At 36.8% G+C, this 20,386-nt stretch overlaps 2 protein-coding genes across 2 annotated transcripts in view; one reads left to right on the top strand and one right to left on the bottom strand.

The window, feature by feature from the left end:
* Adam32 (ADAM metallopeptidase domain 32) overlaps window positions 1-20,386 on the top strand; it is a 159,594-nt gene that overhangs the window by 47,370 nt on the left and 91,838 nt on the right. The window contains exon 7 of the mRNA XM_047549669.1: window positions 17,942-18,007. Within this exon, the coding sequence (XP_047405625.1) occupies window positions 17,942-18,007 (66 nt within the window). The remainder of the gene's footprint in view (window positions 1-17,941; window positions 18,008-20,386) is intronic.
* On the bottom strand, window positions 10,153-11,496 carry LOC124982137 (melanoma inhibitory activity protein 2-like). The gene has a single exon (XM_047548391.1). It carries the CDS (start codon window positions 11,494-11,496, stop codon window positions 10,153-10,155), a length of 1,344 nt encoding a protein of 447 aa, XP_047404347.1.

Raw genomic sequence — 20,386 nt, 5'->3', positions numbered from 1 at the left:
CATTTCTACTGCCATGGTGTCATTGGATTCTATCACAATACAATCTTGGTTTGTTAGGGACACTTTCTTCCCCTGTTTTTTCTAATTGTTTCTATATATTCCCCTCTATCACTGAAGACCAGAGATATTGAAGTTCCCCCCTTGCAGGCTTATTATGACCCTGCAGTTTTCCACTATCTCTCCTTTGAAGGGAAGATCAATACCAGTTGCACACAATACAGAGAAAATGCAGCCCTGAAAATGATAGCCCCTATAAAGACTTTAACATTATTGTAATGAACAGGATAAGTTTGATTACTATTTACAGTATTTCTAGTTGTGAACAAGAGGATGGGAAAGGGTGTAGGATGTGAAATAGAGGTACCTGTCAAAGGGCCTCTCCAGTCTCCTGTAGGTGTCTCAGGAAGGGAGCCCCCGCTTCCAATGATGATGACCGTGCCCTCAGGAATAATTCAAAATGCCCACACCAGCCTCCAAAGAAACTGGGGAGCCCCAGTGAGGGTGCACTGAGTCAGCATGGAGGCAGGTGCAGTGTCCCTCAGCAGCAAGGGGCAGGTGGGCAGGCTCAGCTACCGACCTCCATCCTCCATGTAGAGGCAGACTGGGGGTCTCAGTGCCAGGTCCAACCTTGGTGTGTGGGGGTGGGCTCAGCCCCAGTGTCTGACCTTGGTGTGGGGGTGGTGTGGGGGCCAGGCTGTGTGTTTTGATCAATGAGTTTAGGCCATTTACATTCAATGTTGTTATTGAGAAATTATTTTCATTGTCCTTTAGATTTATTTCTAATTTTTAAATTAATATTAGTTTCTCCTTTGATGGGCTATTCTTCTATTATTGTTTCTCCCTCTTTTGTTTTCACTTTTATTTTTCATTTCTTCTTCATGAAATATTTTACTGAGTATGTTCTGTAGTGAAGGCTTTCTAATTGTGAATTCTTTTTACTTTTATCACAGAATGTTTTTATTTCCTCTTCAAATATGAAACTTAATTTTCCTGGGGTAGTATTCCTGGGTGGCATCCATTTTCTTTTAGAGCTTGTTGTATATCATTCCAAGAATCCCTGACTTTTAGGGTCTGGCTTGAGAAATCAGGTGAAACCTGGGTTGGTTTACCTCTATTGTGAACCTCTATTGTTTTTTTTCTCTAGAAACTTTAAAAAGTATACCTTATGCTATGCATTTTTATTAGAACAGAGTGGATTGATTTTGATTTTGTGTATTCGGAGTCCTATATGACTCTTGTATTTTAATTTCCATCTCATTTGGGAAAATTTCTGATATTATTTCATTGAAAAGATTATGCATTCCTGTTATTTGTATCTCAAAACCTTCATCTATCCCCATGAATCTTAAATTTGCCCTTTTCCTGTTATCCCATATCCTTGAAAGTTCTGTTCATGGTCTCTTAACATCTTTCCTTCATGGTCAACTTTATTTTCAAGATTATATATTTTGTATTCATTGCCTGGAACTCTGTCTTCCAAGGGTCTGGTCTGCTGGTGATGCTTTCCATTGAATTTTTAATTTGGTTGATTGATTTCTTCATTTCAAGGATTTCTGTTTGGTCCTTTTTTCAGAATCTCTCTTTATTGATTATAAAAAATAAGGAATTGTTTCCACTGAGGAAGTCAAAATAGTCAATGAGAGTAGATAGACATTGTCTATGTCCAACTGTCTTTCCATTTTTTCTTAGACTGAGAGTGAGAGCAAGGGCTGGGTGTTGTCAACCTCTTCCTCTTTTTGTGTTGCCAGTTGGAGTGACCTGAGACTGAAGTTGATTCAAACTATTCTCAGTTTCTCTTTTCCCAAGTATAAGGTAGGATGAGATGGGAAGTACTGTCAGTTGGAGTTTGCACAGATCAGATTGATGCACTCCCAGGGTGGGGCCACTGCAGAATTTTATAAATGAAGTTCCATAAGGTGGGGCTTAGATCTAATCTAGGCCTCAGGGGCCTTGCTGGGTGGTGTCTGCTCTGGAGAGATTAGATCAAAACACCCCTATGGCCTTGCAGTTGCCAGTTTCTACTGGATTGCTCTGGATCTCATGATCTCAGGAGCCTCCCAAGGATTCTATTTGTGGAGCTGCCCATGAACACAGTCTTTCCAGGATTTTCAGGCTTAGTCTCTGAGTGTGTTCACAGCTACCTGTACAGATTTTTGGACTTGCTTCAGGTGGTCATATGAGCCATCAGACTCAAAGGTAGAAGTGAGTTGGGATCCTGTTCTAAGTCCTAAAAGAAAACACCTGCCAGCCAAGATTACTATATCCAGAAAAACTCAGTTTCAAATTTGAGTGGAAGATAAAAACTTTCCTTGAAAAGAATAAATTAATTCATGAGCACCAAGCCAGCACTACAAACACTACTCAAAGGTAAAGTGTACACAGAGGAACTAAAAAATAATTCCCAAAGCTCACAGAGGAAGTTCATTGGAAGAATAATCCATTAAACAAAAATCAAGACAGGATAAAATATAGCAAAAATCCAAAGAGGCAGGAAACCATAAACACTTATCCTTATTACACTAAATGTTAATGATCTCAAATCCCCAAATTAAAAGATAAAGATTAGTTGAATGGATCAAAAGTAAAGAACCAACTGTTTATAAGAGACTTATAGTTAAAGACAGCCACAAGCTGAAGGTAAAACTATGGCAAAATATATTCCAGGAATATGGTCCTAGGAAACAAGCAGGAGTAGCTATTCTTGTAGCTCACAAAAGTTGATTTCAAGCAAAGATTAATCAGAAGAGACAGGATCACTACATCCTATTAAAAGAAATAATCCAATGAGAAGATATAATGATAGGAAACATTTATGCTCCAAATGTTAACACACTCAATTACATGGAAAAAATACTCCATGACCCCACATAGACCCCCCAAACACAATAATACTGGGTGATTTCAATATACTCTAAACAACAAGGTATAAATCAAATGGACCTAATGGACAGCTACAGAATATCCCCACCCACAGTTAAATTTACCTTCTTCTCAGCTAGACACGGAACTTTTTCCAAAATAGGTCATATTCTAGGCCACAAAGAAAATCTTAGGAAATACCAAAAATTCAATGTAATCCCATGTATCCTATAAGATCATAATGGATAAAACTAGAAATCAACAGGAAAAGAAACCAAAACAACAACAACAAAAAGCCCCACATAAACACATGCTGATTGAGCAAGGAAGAAATGAGAAATAGAAATCAAGAAATTTTTAGAAATGAACAAGAATAGAGATATAGCATATCAAAATCTCTGGGATAGTATGAAAGCAGTTCTAGGAGATAATTTCTAGCACTAAGTGCCTACATTAAAAATTAGATCTCAAATAAATAAACTTATTCTCCACCTAGAAGAAGAAAAAAGAGGACAGGAAATAATTACAATCAGAGCCAAAATCAATGAAATTGAGACTAAGAAGAAGGCCTTTGATTAAATCCAACACCTATTCATGTTAAAAATGCTGAAGAGGCTAGGGATCAAAGGAACTTACCTCAACATTGTAAAGACCATTTATGAGAAACCCAAAGCCAACATAATACTAAATGGAGAAAAACTAAAAGAATCTCCTCTAAATTCAGGAATAAGACAAGACTGTCTATTCTCATCACTCCTATTCAATATAGTCCTTGATTCATTAGCCAAACAATTAGGGAAGAAAAGGAAATCAAATGGATAAAACAGAAAAAGATGTCAAACTATCTCTGTTGGCTGATGAAATGATCCTATATCTAAAAGACCCAAAAACTCTACCAGAAGACTTCTAGAGCTCATAAATGAGTTTGGCAAAGTAGCAGGATACAAGATCAACACCCTTAAATCAAATAGCTTTTCTATACTCTAACAGTGATTCAGCAGAGGAAGAAATCAGGAAAATCATACCATTCACAATAATCTCAAAACAAAAATTAAATACTTGGGAATTAATATAACAATGGAGGTAAAAGAACTCTTAAATGAAAATTATAGAATACTAAAGAAAGAAATTAAAGATCTTAGAAGATGGAAAGCCCATGTTCTTGGATAGGCAGAATTTTTTTCTTTTTCTTTTTCTTTTTTTTTGGTGGTGGTGCTGGGGATTGAACCCAGGACCTTGTGCATGTGAGGTAAGCACTCTGCCAACTGAACTACATCCCCAGCCATGATACACAGGATTAATATTGTCAAAATGGCCATACACCAAAAATAATTTACAGATTCAATGCAATTTTCATTGAAATATCAATGACATTCTTAACAGAATTAGAAAAAAAATTTCTTAAATGCATTTGGAATAATAAAAGACTCAGAATAGCCAATGCAAGACTAAGCAAGAAAAATGAAGCAGGAGGCATCACAATGCCTAATCTGACATTATACTATAGAGCTGTAGTAACAAAAACAATATGGTATTGACAACAAAATAGACATGAAGACCCATGGAATAGAAGATACAGAGACAAATCCACATACCTATAGTCATCTAGTATTTGACAAAGTGCCAAAAATAAGTCTTGGAGAAAAGACAGCCTTTTTAACAAATGGTGCTGGGAAAACTGGATAGCTCTATGTAGAAAAATGAGACTAGACCCTGCTTACCCTGCACAAAGCCCAAATCGAGATGGATCAGACTTAGGAATTAGATCAGAAACTTTACAATTGCTAGAAGAAAATGTAGCATCAACACTCCATCATATAGGTTCTGGCACCAACGTACTTAACAAGATCCCCAAAGTGCAAGAAATAAAACCAAGAACAGTAATGGGGATGCTATTAAACTTCTGCACAACAAAGAGAATGATTAAAGCATGAAGAGATAGCCTACAGAATGGGAGAAAATTTTGGCCAGCTACTCCTGTGATAAGGAATTAATATCCACAGAATATATAAAGAACTAAAAAAAGTGTAAATACCAAAATCCCCCAAATAACCCAATCAATAAATGGGAAAAAGAACTAAACAGAAACTTCTCAAAAGAAGAAACACAATGGCCAATAAATAACTGTTCAACGTGTACAGCAATCAGGGATATGCAAATCAAAAAGTACCCTAATATTTTATTTCACTCCAGTCAGAATGGCAATGATCAAAAATATGAACAAAAGTAAATACTGATGAGGTTGCGGGGGAAAAGTTCCATTTGTACATTGTTGGTGGGCCCGCAGACTAATACAACCACTCTGGAAAGCAGTATGACGATTCCTCAAAAACCTAGGGATGGAACCATAATATGACCCAGTTATCTCACTCCTTGGATTTTCTCAAAGATCTAAAATCAGCATACTACTGCCACACAGCCATATCAATGTTTATAGCAGCACAATTCAAAATAGCTAAATTATGCAATCAACCTAGATGCCCATCAATAGATGAATGGATTAAGAAATTGTGACACACACACACACACACACACACACACACACACACGAGTTCTACTCAGTCATAAAAAATGAAATTACATTTTTTCCAGCAAATGTATGGAAATGAAGAATATCATGCTAAGTGAAATCAGCCAAACTCAGAAACTTAAAGGTCAAATGTTTTCCATATGTCGAAGCTAGAGCAAAATACAGGAAAGCAGGAGGAAAGGATAGGATAACATAAAAAAGCCCAATCAAATATAAATTAACAGATGAGTGAAAGGAGGTCTAGTAGAGTAGAGGAAGGAGAATGGGAGAGGAGAGGGAGGGCAGAAGGGAAAAGGGGAATAAAAAAAGGGGGATCATGAACTGAAATTGTTTTCCATGAGTGTGTGTTTATTGAAATGAACCCAAGTACCATGTATAAAGCTTTAATATAAAAAAGTCAAAAAATATATTGAGTCTCTTATATATGTCCCTCACTTTTCTATATATTGCAGTGAACAAAACAAAGGAAATTCTGTTGTGGGAAGAGATAAAAATATTTTTACTCTTCATGTTTCACCTTTATTCAGCTACATTTTTTTATTGTGGTAAACATAGAAAACATAAAACTCACCATTTTAATCATTTGACATATATAATTCAGTAACATTTAGTACATTCATAATGTTGCTGTTTAGTTTCACAACATTGTTTATCACACCAAAAGGAAACCTTTACCCATTAAACAGTTATTTCCCAGAACACTTTCTCTCAGCCTCTGGAAACCACTAGTCTGGTTTCTGTTTCTATGGATTTACATATTTTGGGTAAATTCAATCATAATATGTGACTGTTTTGTCCCACATCTTCCATTTAGCATAATGGCAGCTGAAGCATAAAAAGTATATTCTAAAGGTCTCGCTCATGGCCCATGTGAGTGAGGGAATGGGTACCTGGAGGAGGGATGGGCTGGCTGCAAAATAAAAGCTATGAAAGTAATATATCATTCTAAGACAAAAAGGCAAGACTATTTTTAAAACAGGGGCGTGACCATTTCAGCCCTTCTGAAGGGTCTGGCTCTAACAAAGAGATAGCCTGCACTTGCCTTACTTATAGTGGTACAGATCAAAAGGGATCAGTAGGAGCTTCTTCACAAAAAAACAGAATAGGGGTTGGGGTTAGCAGGCTGTTTGGCTCTTTGTGGGTTATTCCCATCTTGGGCTGTGTTTGAACAGGGCTTCCCTGTCTAATGGCTCCAACCTTGCTCATTTCACACATGGCTCATAGATGGCTTCCCATATATCCCCCCCCCCTTCTCTATTTTTAAAGTTCAAGTGGTGAGTAGTTACTTTGAGTTCCTGGATCCACGTTCTGAGTGTACAACAACCCATTATTATGAAGCAAAAAAGAATCAGTAGCAAACATATTCCAATAATATATCATGCAGAATGTTTCAACGTAATTCCAGGATTAAAGTCATTTAATTCATCAAGTATTTATTTAGCTAGAATTGCAGGGTCTATGAGATTGATCCTGCTTTTCTGAATGCCCTGGATGTTATGATGTAACTCCATAAGGTTCAAGTTATTATTATTGTTATGCCAAACATGCATTAGAGGGTTTTTAACCTTTCCCCAATCCCATTGGGAAGTATTCTGTTTGGCTGCAGCATCATAGACATATTATAGTCAGCATGGAATTTAAGCCTTTGTTTAAATTTGAGGGCAGAAAGTTCTTTATATTTGTGAATATTTATATATTCTGATATTTATGATTTAGCTTTCAAAACATTTAATTTAGTCTCAATCTTTTCCTCAATATTTACCTAATTGTGCAGGGCTTTGGAAGTATTTTGAGCCAAATTATTAAGAAAATGAGCTTAGATTGCATTTCTTACAAGTTACAGGATATTTTTCACCTTTTCTTCTTATTCTTATATTTTCAGTAATTAAAGCATAAGGAGATTGAACATAGGCTTGCAGGCCATGATAGGAACCCTCCTTGCAGTTCCTGCCTATAAAGTCAGGCACGGGGCCATCTGTAAAATGGAGGAAATTTGAGGCAGCAGTTAAATGCCAGAGATCTTTTTGAATATCATCCTTCCTGAAAGTTAGAGTGTTACCTAAGAAACCTCCAGGGGTCATAGCATCCTGACAGAATGGGCTATGCCCCTAGATATAGTGAATGCAGGAACAGATAGAAGCCTGAAAGAATACATTAAATATTACCCAAATTACCATAAAATAAGAAATAAGTGCTAAAAACCCAAACATGAGTTGCTGATCTGTCTAGTGTAACATTAATCAGTTTGTTGGCCTTCGTTACATGGTTGATAGTAGTGCAAAGTAATACCCAAATAATAGGGAGTAGTCTGAATCACATGGAGTTTCAAAAAATCAGAATGATCATATATCTAATCTTATTTTTGTATTCTGAAAATAGTTCTAGATAACTCTATTTTTCTAGTTTCTTAGATCTTCTACTACATTAAAATTCAAATTAAACATGGTTGCCTGCAAATTCTTTTCATGAATAAGTAAAAGTGAAACACAGTGTTGCCCTGCTAAGCCTTCCCAGCTTCGGACCTTCTGGAGGAAGTGACATTGTGTTGCAACTATCTTTTATCAATTCTTGACGATGAATCCAAAACATATCCACCACTTTCAGAGATTTTGTGTTGCATTGGCAATATATTTGTACATTCCATCCATTTAGGAAAGGTGTCAAATTCTATTGCAGAACAATTAAGGCAGTAAGATATCAGTGGTTGTTCCATGAAAATGACTGACTTGTTATGAGAAAGTCACATTTTAGTAACTGTTTGGACATATAATCTTAATTCCCATGGGCCAGTATTATTTGTTGGTCTAGGTCCCCCATATGCTGTCTTTCCCTTGAAAGTTACCTTCAAATAGCCAGCATGTTTATCATGGGACCAGCATATAGGTAATTTTCCACTGTAGCCAGTATAATTAAATTCAGTCACAAGGATGGATGTAATGTGATTGTCTATAAAATCTCCCACATGTGAGTATCATTACTAATGACTGGGATGGATTCTCCAGTCCACACCGCTGGGTGCACTAAAGGTGGATCTGGGAAATGGATCCAGTGAGTCTCTCCCTGGACTCTACTTACCTGACAGCTCAGCAAAGCCAGCAAGGCTATAACCATGGAGGTTGGAGTCTTATTACCTCCCTGTTGTTGAACTATCTGTTCAGCCTGAAGAGTCAGGTCCTTCAGTTATCTCCACGATGACAGGTTGGTTTTTCTGGAAATGTACAAGTACAGCCTCTACCCTACAGTATTATAGAATCTGGTTTATTCTATTCCTCCTTGTGTCCCTCAGCAGCAGCGAGACTTTTAATATCACAATTAAAAAATAAAAAATAATTTTGTGAGATTTAGTGTAGTTATGTAGGGTTCTGTTTCCCCCTTTTTATTCTTTAAAATTATAGAAAAGAGTTGATATTAGCTGGAGCATCATTACCTTTAAGTTGTAGAAAATGGCCTAGCATTGTACAAGTAATTAAAAAGTAAGTAGTGAGGGGCTGGGGAGATACCTCAGCTGGTAGAGTGCTTGCCTCGAAAGCACAAGGCCCTGGGTTTGATCCCCAGTACCAAAAAAGACCCCAGCTCCAGTGAAGTTCTGGTTCAAGTGAACAAAAAGTAAGTAGTGACTTAAATATTTTTATTTGGCCAGGAAAATTAGCAAAAGTTACCTGTTAGGCATGTGAGGATTGTTAAAATCAATGTTATTGAGCTGAAGAGGGTATTAACAGTAAAAGAAGTCTTAGTTTTTACCAAATGTGTGACTTGATTTTTTTCTCTAGTAATAGACCGAACAACAAAATTATAAAATGGGGTCAGTATAGATATTAAAAGTCAGTTTTACAGCTTGCTTATTCTGTAGGGATGGCCTTATTATCTTAAGTTGTTATATTAGAATTAGTACTTGTGCAAGGCATTAACAAACAGTAGTTGTAAGGTTTGTAAGGGAAATACAATATAAAATTAATAAGAGTAAAAATGTATTTAATTTTTATAATACCTATGAATGAAGGATTGTAATTTTATATAATTTTAAATCTTCATTGAGTTACAGTATTTTTGTTTTATATTAGGAATCTAGTAATTTGTATAACAAAAATTTATCTTCTGAATTTAAATGAAATTGAATGAGTATCTTAACCTGGAATGAAATGAGAGGCAGAGTTTTAATATAAGACAGATGCCCTCTACAAAGGATAGTTTATTACTGGAATATTATTTCATAAAATTTTTATATAATTTTTTGATCAATATAAATTAGTTAATTTAACATTATTTCTGAAACATGAAACAGACAAGAGAGCTTCTAACGCTCTCTTGAGGGAAGGTGTTAAATGTTTTTATATCTCATACTGCTAACCTTCAAATAAGCTAGTATCTCTTAATAATTTCACAAATTTCAAAAATGATATTAGTATGATTTTATATTATATAAAAGTATATGCAAAACAGTTTAGAAGGTTATGTACTAAATGTTAATCATAGCTATATATAGATAGTAGAATTTTAAGAGATTCTTACGTATACTTCTTAATTTTTCTAAAACGGACCTCTTGAAAAAACTTTGGTAAGGTGTTTTAATTTTGAAACTCTTCTTAGTTTATTACTGGAATATTATTTCATAAAATTTTTATATATAATTTTTTTGATTAATATAAATTAGTTAACATAATTTAACATTTCTGAAACACGAAACAGACAAGAGAGCTTTTAACCCCCTCTTGATGGAAGGTGTTAAATGTTTTTATATCTCATACTACTAACCTTCAAATAAGCTAGTGCCCCTCATAAAAATGAATGGTACTCTCCAATTCTTCCTCAAAATCTTTGACTTGCTTTCTATAGGTCTCCATCTGTTTAGTTGCGAGGCTGATCCTTTTATCCACTTTGCGAAGTCTCTCCTCTTCCTCTAACCGGCGCTTTTCCTCTACTATTAATTTCCTGAGGAGTTTCACTTCATTTTCTTCATACATTTCAATCATCAATTTAAGTTTCTGCTGAAGCTTCTGATTCTCATTTTCAAACTGTGTATTTTCTGACCGCAAAGATTCTCCTTCAGTCTGAAGATTTTTAATCTGTTCTATAAGATCTTCTTTTGTTTCATCTACTTCAGATAATGAAGTATATATTTGATTTCTTTCTCCTTCTAAGGTTTTAAAAGAGGCATTTAACTTAACAGCATAAACCAGTTCCTTCAAAGCTCCTTTTGGTTGATTACCTAAGTGAGCACCAATTTCTGACTCACTCTTCATTTCCAACTTTAAGCTACCATCATCTGTTAGGTCTTCTCCAAGCACAGGAGCCCCATCTTTCATCTTTAGCAAGTGTTCAGTCGGAGACTTAATGTGATTTTCTGTATCATGTAGAACTTCTTCTGCCTGTACTTTAGTGTCTTCCAATGTTATTTTCTGTTTATTGAGGTCACTCACTTTTTCCTTCCATACTTCAGCTTCTTGTAAAAGGAGTTTATGACTTTCCTGAAACTGGGAATTCTCATTCAAAGCCTCTTTTATTGCTACCGTAAGTTCTTTTTCATTCATTTGAAGTATTCTGAAGGTTGTTTTAGCTTCAGCTACTTGTGACTTGAGGGATTTTGATTCCTCTTCTAGGGACTTTACCCTTTTTGCTATATCTGCCATCAATTCATCCTGTTCAGAATGCTTAGATTTCTCTTCTTTTAGCTCTTTTTCTAGAATGAGTATTTCATCTTCAAGTTTAGATTTGGACCAATTCAGCTTTTCATATGTTGCCTCCAAATTTTGTGCTTCTATTGACTCCTTCACAAAACTCGCATCCTTTAAGGATAACTCCAAGCCGTCATACCCTTTTTGAACAAAGCTAAATTTTTCAAGTAGTTCGCATTTTTCTTCAAGTAGTTCAGAAAGTTTTAGAGCCAGTTCTCTTCCCATGGAAAGCCTGCTTCTAATAGACTGAACACTTCTCCACAAAAACAAGAGAGCAACAAAAAATCCAACAGCTGCACATATCACTAACGACCAAGGAAAGACACCAGGATTAGGGCCTGGTCTTACATCCTCATGCAATGCTGACGCAACCCTGAATATTTCTTCCAGGCCCAGGCCCAAGCAAGGCTGAGGGGCAATCCTTGGTCCCTCCATCGCGCCAAAACTGATTTTCCAACTACATCCTGCCCAGTCACAAAAACAGGCTGCGGACAGTAGGCTTTCAGTTGGAGCCCAAACCTGTACCCGGTCTGACCACGCTGATCACAGGGAACCAAATGACCAGGAGCCTGTAGGGAGCTACAGCAACCAGCCACCTGGGGCTTTGTGAGCTCAAGCTGCCCTTGTGAGCTCACAGGCCTGGCCCTCCCAGATGCCGTGCATCGTAGGGAAGCCCCTCCCACTGGACACTGAGACCCACCCGGTACTCCTCCATTTGGTTTAGGCCAGCCTGCGGAGGAGCCTATTATGCAGTAGTTATTCTGTACACTCATATTATTACCCATTTTGACATAACTAAAATTCTAGAGCTTAGTAAACTTTTTTTAGAGCTTTTATGCCATATTTTGTTTTAATGACTTATTCCTTTCCATCCCCTCCCCTTTTCTTTCCTTCTCTCCCTTTCCCTTCCCTCCCTGTCCTTTTCTTGCAGTGTTCGCGGTTAAATTCCAAGGCCTTGTGCAAGCTAGGCAAGCTCTCTCCCACTGAGATTCATCCCTGGTCCTGTTGACACTTTCTATGGAAGTAATTGGAATTATGTCTATACAGAAACTCTTGTGTTAGATTACTTGAAAAGTAATTTTAGAAGAGTTTCTAACATGGGCACAAATTAGCTATGACAAGTTAGTTTTTAAAAATACAGCATATCAAATGTTTCTACAAAGGAGGAGCTTAAAACTTGAGTTGTGCGCTGGAGATAAGACTCAGTTGGTAGAGTGCTTGCCTACCATGCAATCCCCAGCACCAAAGACAAAAAACAAATGAGTTATTTTTCATGTCAGTTTTCCTAGACTACTATTTAAGAGTCTTCAAAATCTTTTTTCAGATGTTCATTTGACTTGTCATACTACTTAAAAAGGTCTAATCTGGCTGGTGGCTCTAAATATATACCAAAGAGAAGAATAAGATATGACTCTTTGTTATGCTTTTAGCTCTTGAAGGTAAATTAAGATAAATAGTTCATTGTTTCATGTAAATAAAAGACATCCCAATATATTTTTTATTCCTGGTTGCCCTTGAATTGCTGATAGGCCAGATCTACTGTTTGAAGGAAAACATTCACTAGTAGTCACTGGTTTTCTGAATATTTCTAAATACATGACAAGTTCAAATACATTATGCCACCATGTATGATCACACTGATGATTATTTATACTTCTATAGCCAGAGTTGTATCTGTGTAAACTAAAACACATCCTACTCTGTATAGTCTGAAAGTTTAGGAACTTTTTAACAAATGTAATTATGGAAGATAATGGATATGTTAATTAGTCTGATCATGGTGAATATTTCACAATGTATATACATGTATCAGAATCAAATTATCAGCTGGGTATAGTATTGCACACCAGTAATGCCAGGCACAACAGAGGCTGAGGCAGGAGGATCACAAGTTTGAGGCCAGCCTCAGAAATTTAGTGAGCCCTGTGCCTGAGAAAATAATTTCAGAAATATTTCTGTGGGAGTAGCAGAGAAGAAATCAAATCAACTTTATACTCCATTGTGATCCATGTTTGAAAATAAATCTTTGGCCTGTCAACTTTAGATAGAGATGCTGACAACAGAGGGAGTTTGTCAAAATCTTGGAAAGCTTGAAGCCTTGTGTTTAAGGTTTAGCACCACAAAAAAGAAAGAAGGGAAAAAATCAATAGCTGGGTAAGTTGGAAATTCAGCAGAAAAACATTACACTCTCTGAATCTGTAATCCCAGCTACTTAGAAGGCAGAGGAAAGGGGATTCCAAGTTCAAGGTCAGCCTGGGCAATTTAGCAAGACCCTTTGTTTCGGAGTTTGGCGATGAAACGCCCATTCACTGCTTCTGCAGGCAAGTGGGGGTCTGCGCAAGCTGCCTGTCTCTGTAGCGGAGAGGTGTTGCATGTCCTAACTACGGTCCATGCCTTCAGCTGTGACAGCAGACCCCAGCAGCTCACCGTCCATTTCTTTTTAATTAGAGGACTTGCCGCCGCTGCTGCTCAAGACACTCTGCCAGTCTGCTCTTCTGCACTTCAGTTCGTCTTACTTCCTGCACCGCCACCAGGAGGGAGATAGTGCACCTGCAGGCTGGGCAGTGTGACAACCATATTGGTGTCAACTTCTGGGAGGTGATCAGTGACCAGGATGGCATCGATCCTACCACGGGACGGCCATCTTAGGGGATCCAGAGACAGTAGTGTGTGCTGGTGCTTGACAAGTGCTCAATGTATCTCAGCGGGCCTCTGAGAACTGACGCAGGAGCCATTGCTGGGTGAGATCGCTGCCACGGTGGATGGGTTTTTTGGGAGATTTGAAGTGATTTGACTTAGAAAACGTCTTCTAACTTCAAAACTTCAGTATTAAGATGACACAGCATTCATCTTTATCTGAATACAATCCTGAAAACAAAGAGATCTTCACGGAAAGCAATTAAGAAGGTGTTCACAGCTCCATAATACAAGCATTGAAGAAAATCTCAATGGTTTTCCGCCACGTGGGTATCAAGGCAGAGTCACATTGATGTTTTTATATTAACCAAATTTAGTTCTTAAAGAAAAATTTGAAATCTAGAATGTAATGTGGTACTTTAAAGTAATAGTTATTATGTAAGAAACTCACAAAAACCCCGCCAGATACGGGAAATCACATGAGGGAGTTTATTAAGCAAACAAAATGTCTCCCTGCAGGGTAAGAGAGAAAATGAAAGGAAAAGAGAAAGGGCGTGCACTAGAGAGAGTGGAAAAGGAGGAGGAGAGAGAAAGAAAGTGAGTAGGAGAGAGAAAGCATGAGAAAAGATGGCAGGGAAGCTATCCTTAAGAGTTGAATTCCACTGGGCTAAAGGGACCAATAACGGAGAAGGATACTTGCAAGCTGACTGATGAACCAATAGCTAGCTAGGATGTTCACAGACTGACAAGTGGTTGGGAGGCAGGGAAATGACTCCAGCGCAAAGGGCGGGGAGAGCAGCTTTCAGACTGACAAGCTAGGTTGTGGTGCAACATAAAGGGCAGGGGAGCAGCTTTGTATTACATATTATTTAACCAAAATTGTTTAAAACTTCATTCCTTTAAAATTAGCTTTTCTAAATAACAAAATTCAATAGACATAAGAAATCATTTTATTGGAATGAGAGTATATTAATGTTTTAAGTATTTTTTCCTTTTATCTTTTAGTTAGAAGGCCCAATTAATAAAGTTCTGTGAAAAGATCTTATCTATATTTGTAAATAGGCCTCATGTCAGAAACTTAACAGGATTTAGAGTAAAAAGCTTTAAATAACTTTAGCTGATTGTGTTAATTATATATAACCAATTTAATTACATGTAAATCTTTGTACAAATTTTGTTTTAATTTATTTAGACATATACAGTCTTTTACTTTACCAGCTGAAAAATTTCATAGACTCATATATAAATCACATCTGATAAAAATTTAACTTCCAGCACCTTGGTTCTCAGTGAGAACAAGAGAATAAAGGAATTTTAGACCTTCTCTGTATTAACCAAATTATAAACACATCTAATGTTTAAATATATTTTGCTAAAGTGTCTGATTTTTTAAATTTATATGATATTTTAGCACTTTGACTTTGTAAATTGATAAGTATCTCCTTTAATACTTATATACTTAATCCTATTTACTTAAATTCAATGTACTAATTCTTAACTGTAAAAGCCAAGATATCAAACAAATGTAGATAACAGTATTAATCATCTGTTTACTGTTGAAGAAAATTGTTAGAAGCAAATGGATATAAAATTTAAATATTATAGGAATTAGCAACTTTTATTATTTGACCAGCTGGATAAATTTGAATTAATAATATAAAGACATCTTTATTTTTATCTGTTTACCCAATTTAAATTGAACCTTATTAAATCACAGGAATTAAAGGTATTTGGATCCATTTTTTATTTTAATTTTAAAGTATGAGGATGCTCATTGAATTCTGTCAATTTTGATATCAGGTAGTGCAGACATAATGTAAATGTAAGCCTTGTATATACACATTTACAAATCAGACAAACAAAAAGAAAAATCTTACAACTTTTGTAAGTGGAGCTCCAAAGGTTGGAAGTAGTGGTGTAAATACTTATCAAAGTCTTTATTTTAATTTAACCTGTTTAGAAATTTAAGATACAGCTAATTAAACTTTTATATGATTTAAATATAAGGCAGGCCTGCTTTAATGGATAAGCCAGGTTTGAAATCTGACAATGATGAGAACCCTGAAATAAAATATTTCAGATTGCTAGCTTCTTGCCCTAATAATTGTTGGACCCACCCTTAGCATTGTCCCCGAAAAACAAAAAATAATCCATTAAAAGGCGTAATTGGAATGTTCTTTATTAACTTTAGAATTTTTTTCTGGTTTAACTTTGGCTAATAGTTTAGTTATTGAGAGAATAACAGAAATTAATTGGTTCCTGTGATGAAGCCTGTTGAAGAATTGAATTGTAGCTTATTAACCTTAAAGGGATTCATGTGTTAAGTGGGGATCCGCCATAATGCAATGGTTACCATGGTCGCCTTGCATGTGAAAGGTCTGTGGTTCAAGATCAACCTGTAAAGACATCTTTTTGTTTTCCAGCAAGTTTTTAATCAAGGAAGCAAAAGAAATACTATCAAGCAAGTGTGGTTAATTTAGGGATAGTCTGAGTTTTAATCCTTTCTTCCTCCTTCCTATGTCTGCTCTTAAGAGACACCAGCACAGCAGAGCAAGAGGAGGAGCTAGAAAGAACCCCACCCAAACCGCATTGGCCCAGAAATTGGGGTCATTTAGCCTTTTATTTTTGTGCTTTGTGAGCATCCAAAACTCTGTGGTCATTTCTTTTTTTTGGGGGGGGGGGGTGCTGGGGATTGAACCCAGGGCCTTGTGCATGCGAAGTAAGCACTCTACCAACTGAGCTGTATCCCCAGTCCTTTGTGGTCATTTCTATTGCCTGTGCCTTTGGCACCTCTGCTCTGTACATTCTCTCTCCCTGTCATCTTGCTGACCTGTCCCTGAGGGGCTCTGCCTGGACAGGGGATTGCCCAGCAGGGAGCAGCCATGTCGCCTTGGTGTAGGTAAAACTCTGGGTGTTTCTAGGGGGCGGCTTCAATTTCCTATCACCCTGCCTGGGGTTATAAACCCTGTTGCTTTGCAGCGTCCTAAACTCCTGGATTCACCTCAGCGGGGGTTGGCTTTACTTTCAGGCTAGGTTGCACTACCCTTAGTGTTCCCCGTGAAGAAGTGAGGCAGGTGGGCTAGGTGGGCAGGCATTGCCGGTAGCATCTGATCAATTTAAATCAACCAAGTCTGTTACCACTTTTAAGAATTGTAAAAGTTGCATTCTCTTTACCGAATTCACACTGTGATTATGATCTTAAGTAAAGTTGATAGATTTCTTCTCTTTTTAAAGTTTGAATTCCCTGTGTTTATAGGCACTTTATTTGAAAGATTCCTCTCTTCTTTCTCCTGATAAGGTACTCTGTGCTTGTGGGCTTTTTTTTTTTTTTTTCTGAGAGAAGGTCACGCATCCACCTATAATATTCCTTTTTCTGAATTCTTCATGATTAGGGTCCCTGTTCAGGCACCAATATCTCACTCAAGTCATGCATGGGTGAGGGAATGGTTACCCCTTGGAGGGATGGGCTGGCTGCAAAATAAAACTATGAAAGTACTATATCAGAAAATAAGACAAAGAAGGCAAGAATATTTTTAAAGCAGGGGTGTGACTGGTTCAACCCTCCAGAATGGTCTGACTCTAACAAAGAACCTTCACTTGGTTTATTTATACTGGTACAGATCAAAAGGAATTGGTGGGAGCTTCTTCACAAAACCAAGGCTAGTGGTGGGGGTAAACAGGTTGTTTGACTCTTTGTGGGTTACTCACATCTTGGGGCTGTGTTTGAACTTGAGCTGTGAGCTAGAGTAGGGTGCCACTTGAGATGGGCATCTAGGCACCAGGGGATTCTATCTAGCAGTTCCCAAGATAGGGCTTCCTAAGGACTCTAATCTTGCTCATTTCACACATACCTCATAGATGGCCTCCGCAAAAAGGCACAAAGAGACATAAATAGCTTGCTCTGGAATTATGAATTTTATCTTCATATTGTTGTTGTTATTATTATTATTACTATTATTATTTTGTTATTTATTGCCCAGGAAAGTTGACTGTTAATAGTTAATCTATTAATTCCTCAGATTCAGAAAAATCCTTAAAGCTCACTAGGTAGGAAACCAAAATGAAAGGAGCACTGTCCTCTCCTTTTTAAAAATGAAATCCCAAATATAATATCCTTCTATTGTGATGAGAAAATACTCTACCATGTCTTATAATTGCTGTTGTAATATTTAATAAATAGTTCTGAATAAATAAATTGTTAAAATCATTAAAAAATTTGATATGTTGCTTTCCTTTTTTGTAGACCGAATTACTTCCGGACTTATTTCCTCTTTATCTAGAGATTCATATTGTGGTGGACAAAGCTTTGGTATGTGTTCTGTTTTTTTTTTGCTTTTGAATATTTGATATGAAGGTATGATTAGCCTTAGCTAGAGGGCAATTAAAAGAGTCCCAGTGTTACTTGCCTGTCACAGATGGAATAGTGTAAAAATGTGCAAACTGAAAACTCATACAGTCAACTTCACTCTAGTTTTATTAATAATGTTTTATTTGAAATCTTTAACAATATTGCAGAACAAAGTTTTTTTCCTGGTTCTTCACAATTTTTAGGGCCTCCTTTAAAACACACTTTTTTTAAATGGTGACATTTGGTCAAGGTGGGTCAAGGTCCTATTTTAGGGAAGTCTTTAAGAGAAGTATCTAGTGTAGGGAATGGTCTTACTCTATAAAATATTTACTGAGACAAAAGTGATGATAACCTAACAATTGATCCTTGATTCCCATAAACAATTTGAGGACCTGTTAAACTGTAGGACCATGGGGTATAACTCAGTTTGCAATCAAATACATATGGTTTTCTTTCTTCTAATCTTTAAAGAGTTAAGAAAATAGGAATAAAAATGACTTTCCTGTTTTTAATTCAGTGATAGCTTTTGGTTACCACACTTGGAAACACCACAGAGAACATGAACCTGCTCAGTGCCAAGTCCATGCTGAGGATTGCAGGGCTTGTCAGGAAGCACTGGGGACAGGAGGGAGTTGGAAAAGGATATGACAATATCTGATTTACTAGTACTGGAAAAAGGAAAAAGAAATATTTAAAATCAAGTTATTGAGACACAAGAGAAAAATCAAGATATTTCTAATAAATGGTTAAGTTTCTAGAAAATATTTTGCATTATGGAAATTATTTTGTTTCAGGCTTATAAAATTTTGAGAGTTACTTTAAGTTTCTTGAGCAAATTACCAGTGTTGCAATCATACAATGCTGACTAAACATTCCTTTTCTATGTTCTTAGGCATATTTACAAATTCTTTAAGAAAAAACCATATGAAATCTTTGTTACCCAGATGTTGGCATATAGAGAATAATAATACTGATATTTTCTTCATGACTTAATATATTGTAAAACTACAATTTTAGCCTAATGAATTCAGTTCCATAACTGAGGGAAGCATATGGTGTTATAATAACACAGGTTGGTAATGGAAACAGTCATGAAAATATACAACTTTAACTTAGGATACTGTAAGAAAGTGGGTGTTTTAAAACGTAGATTTTATTATTATGCAGTTGTGTTGATGCCAAAAAGATCAGGAAATGATTGCTGTTGAAAAGAAAATTTGACCAATCATAGTTCCCAAGAGGAGGGAACACTCCATAATGCAGGGGCCACAGGCACTAGGTTCTGTAAGGAAACTGGGATTAAAGGGGACATCTGGACAAGATCCTTTATTGTGGTTTCTGCAAGAACAGACGAGACATCCCATGCAAAGTTGGTTGTCTAATTTGAATAATTTCTGTAGGCTCTGGGGTATAGTGGGTTTCCATAGTTGTCTACATGGCCCTGGAGCAGGAGAACAGTGGCTCTGAGTGTGATTCTGCTAGTGAAGGTAATTGGGGTGATTGGTGAGTGGGGTGCAGTAAAAAGGTCTACTGTTTTAGGCAACTTTTTCAATTCTGTGATTAAATAACCTGACCAGAATGACTATAAAGAAGGAAAGCCTTATTTAGGGGTTTTCAGAGGTTTTAGTCCGTAGAAGGCTGGCTCCATTCTTCAGGGCTTGAGGTAAGGCAGAACATCATGGTGGAAGTGTGGTGGAGGGAAGCAGTTCACATGTTGATCATGAAGCAGAGAGAGAGTCTCCACTCTCTAGATACAAATATATATCCCAAAGCCATACCCCCAGTGAGCCACTTGCTCCAGCTACACCCACCTGTCTCTCTTTACCACACAGTTAATCCCACTGGGGAACTAATTCACTGATTAGGTTAAGGGTATACCCCCAATCATTTCTTCTCTGAACCCTCTTGCACAATCTCATGTGAGCTGATGGGGGACTCCTCACACCCAAACCATAACATATACTCTGAGGAAAGTCATTTATTAACTCTGGGAATTGACTAACTCAGGGTCAGCATGTCCCCATGTTGTCAAAGCATAAGAAATATGTCATACTAATACATTAGTACTGTCATATTAATACAGTGGGACACATAATGAATACCCAAAATAGGAAAGGGGTGGTGGTGGGGGGTCAGGGAAGACTTTGTGCTAAACCTTCCCATGCAAGTGTTAGAAAAGGTTCTATCATTAATACAAAGAATTAAGAGTGATTGTGGAAATAGATGCATTAAACAATTGGTAGGCTATTTGGATTATATCTGAATGGCAATGGAGAATTATTGACAATCTTTAAGCAGGGGAGTGAAAGATTCATGTTTTTATTTTAGAATCTTCATTTG

The sequence above is a fragment of the Sciurus carolinensis genome, chromosome 4 (assembly GCF_902686445.1).
Source record: "Sciurus carolinensis chromosome 4, mSciCar1.2, whole genome shotgun sequence".
NCBI classification, from domain to species: domain Eukaryota; kingdom Metazoa; phylum Chordata; class Mammalia; order Rodentia; family Sciuridae; genus Sciurus; species Sciurus carolinensis.
The sequence above is the reverse complement of the archived record's forward strand: the minus strand, read 5'-3'. Positions and strand labels throughout refer to the sequence as shown.

Coding starts and splice junctions, on each gene's coding strand:
- LOC124982137 (XM_047548391.1), bottom strand. CDS start 11,496: ATGGAGGGACCAAGGATTGCCCCTCAGCCTTGCTTGGGCCTGGGCCTG.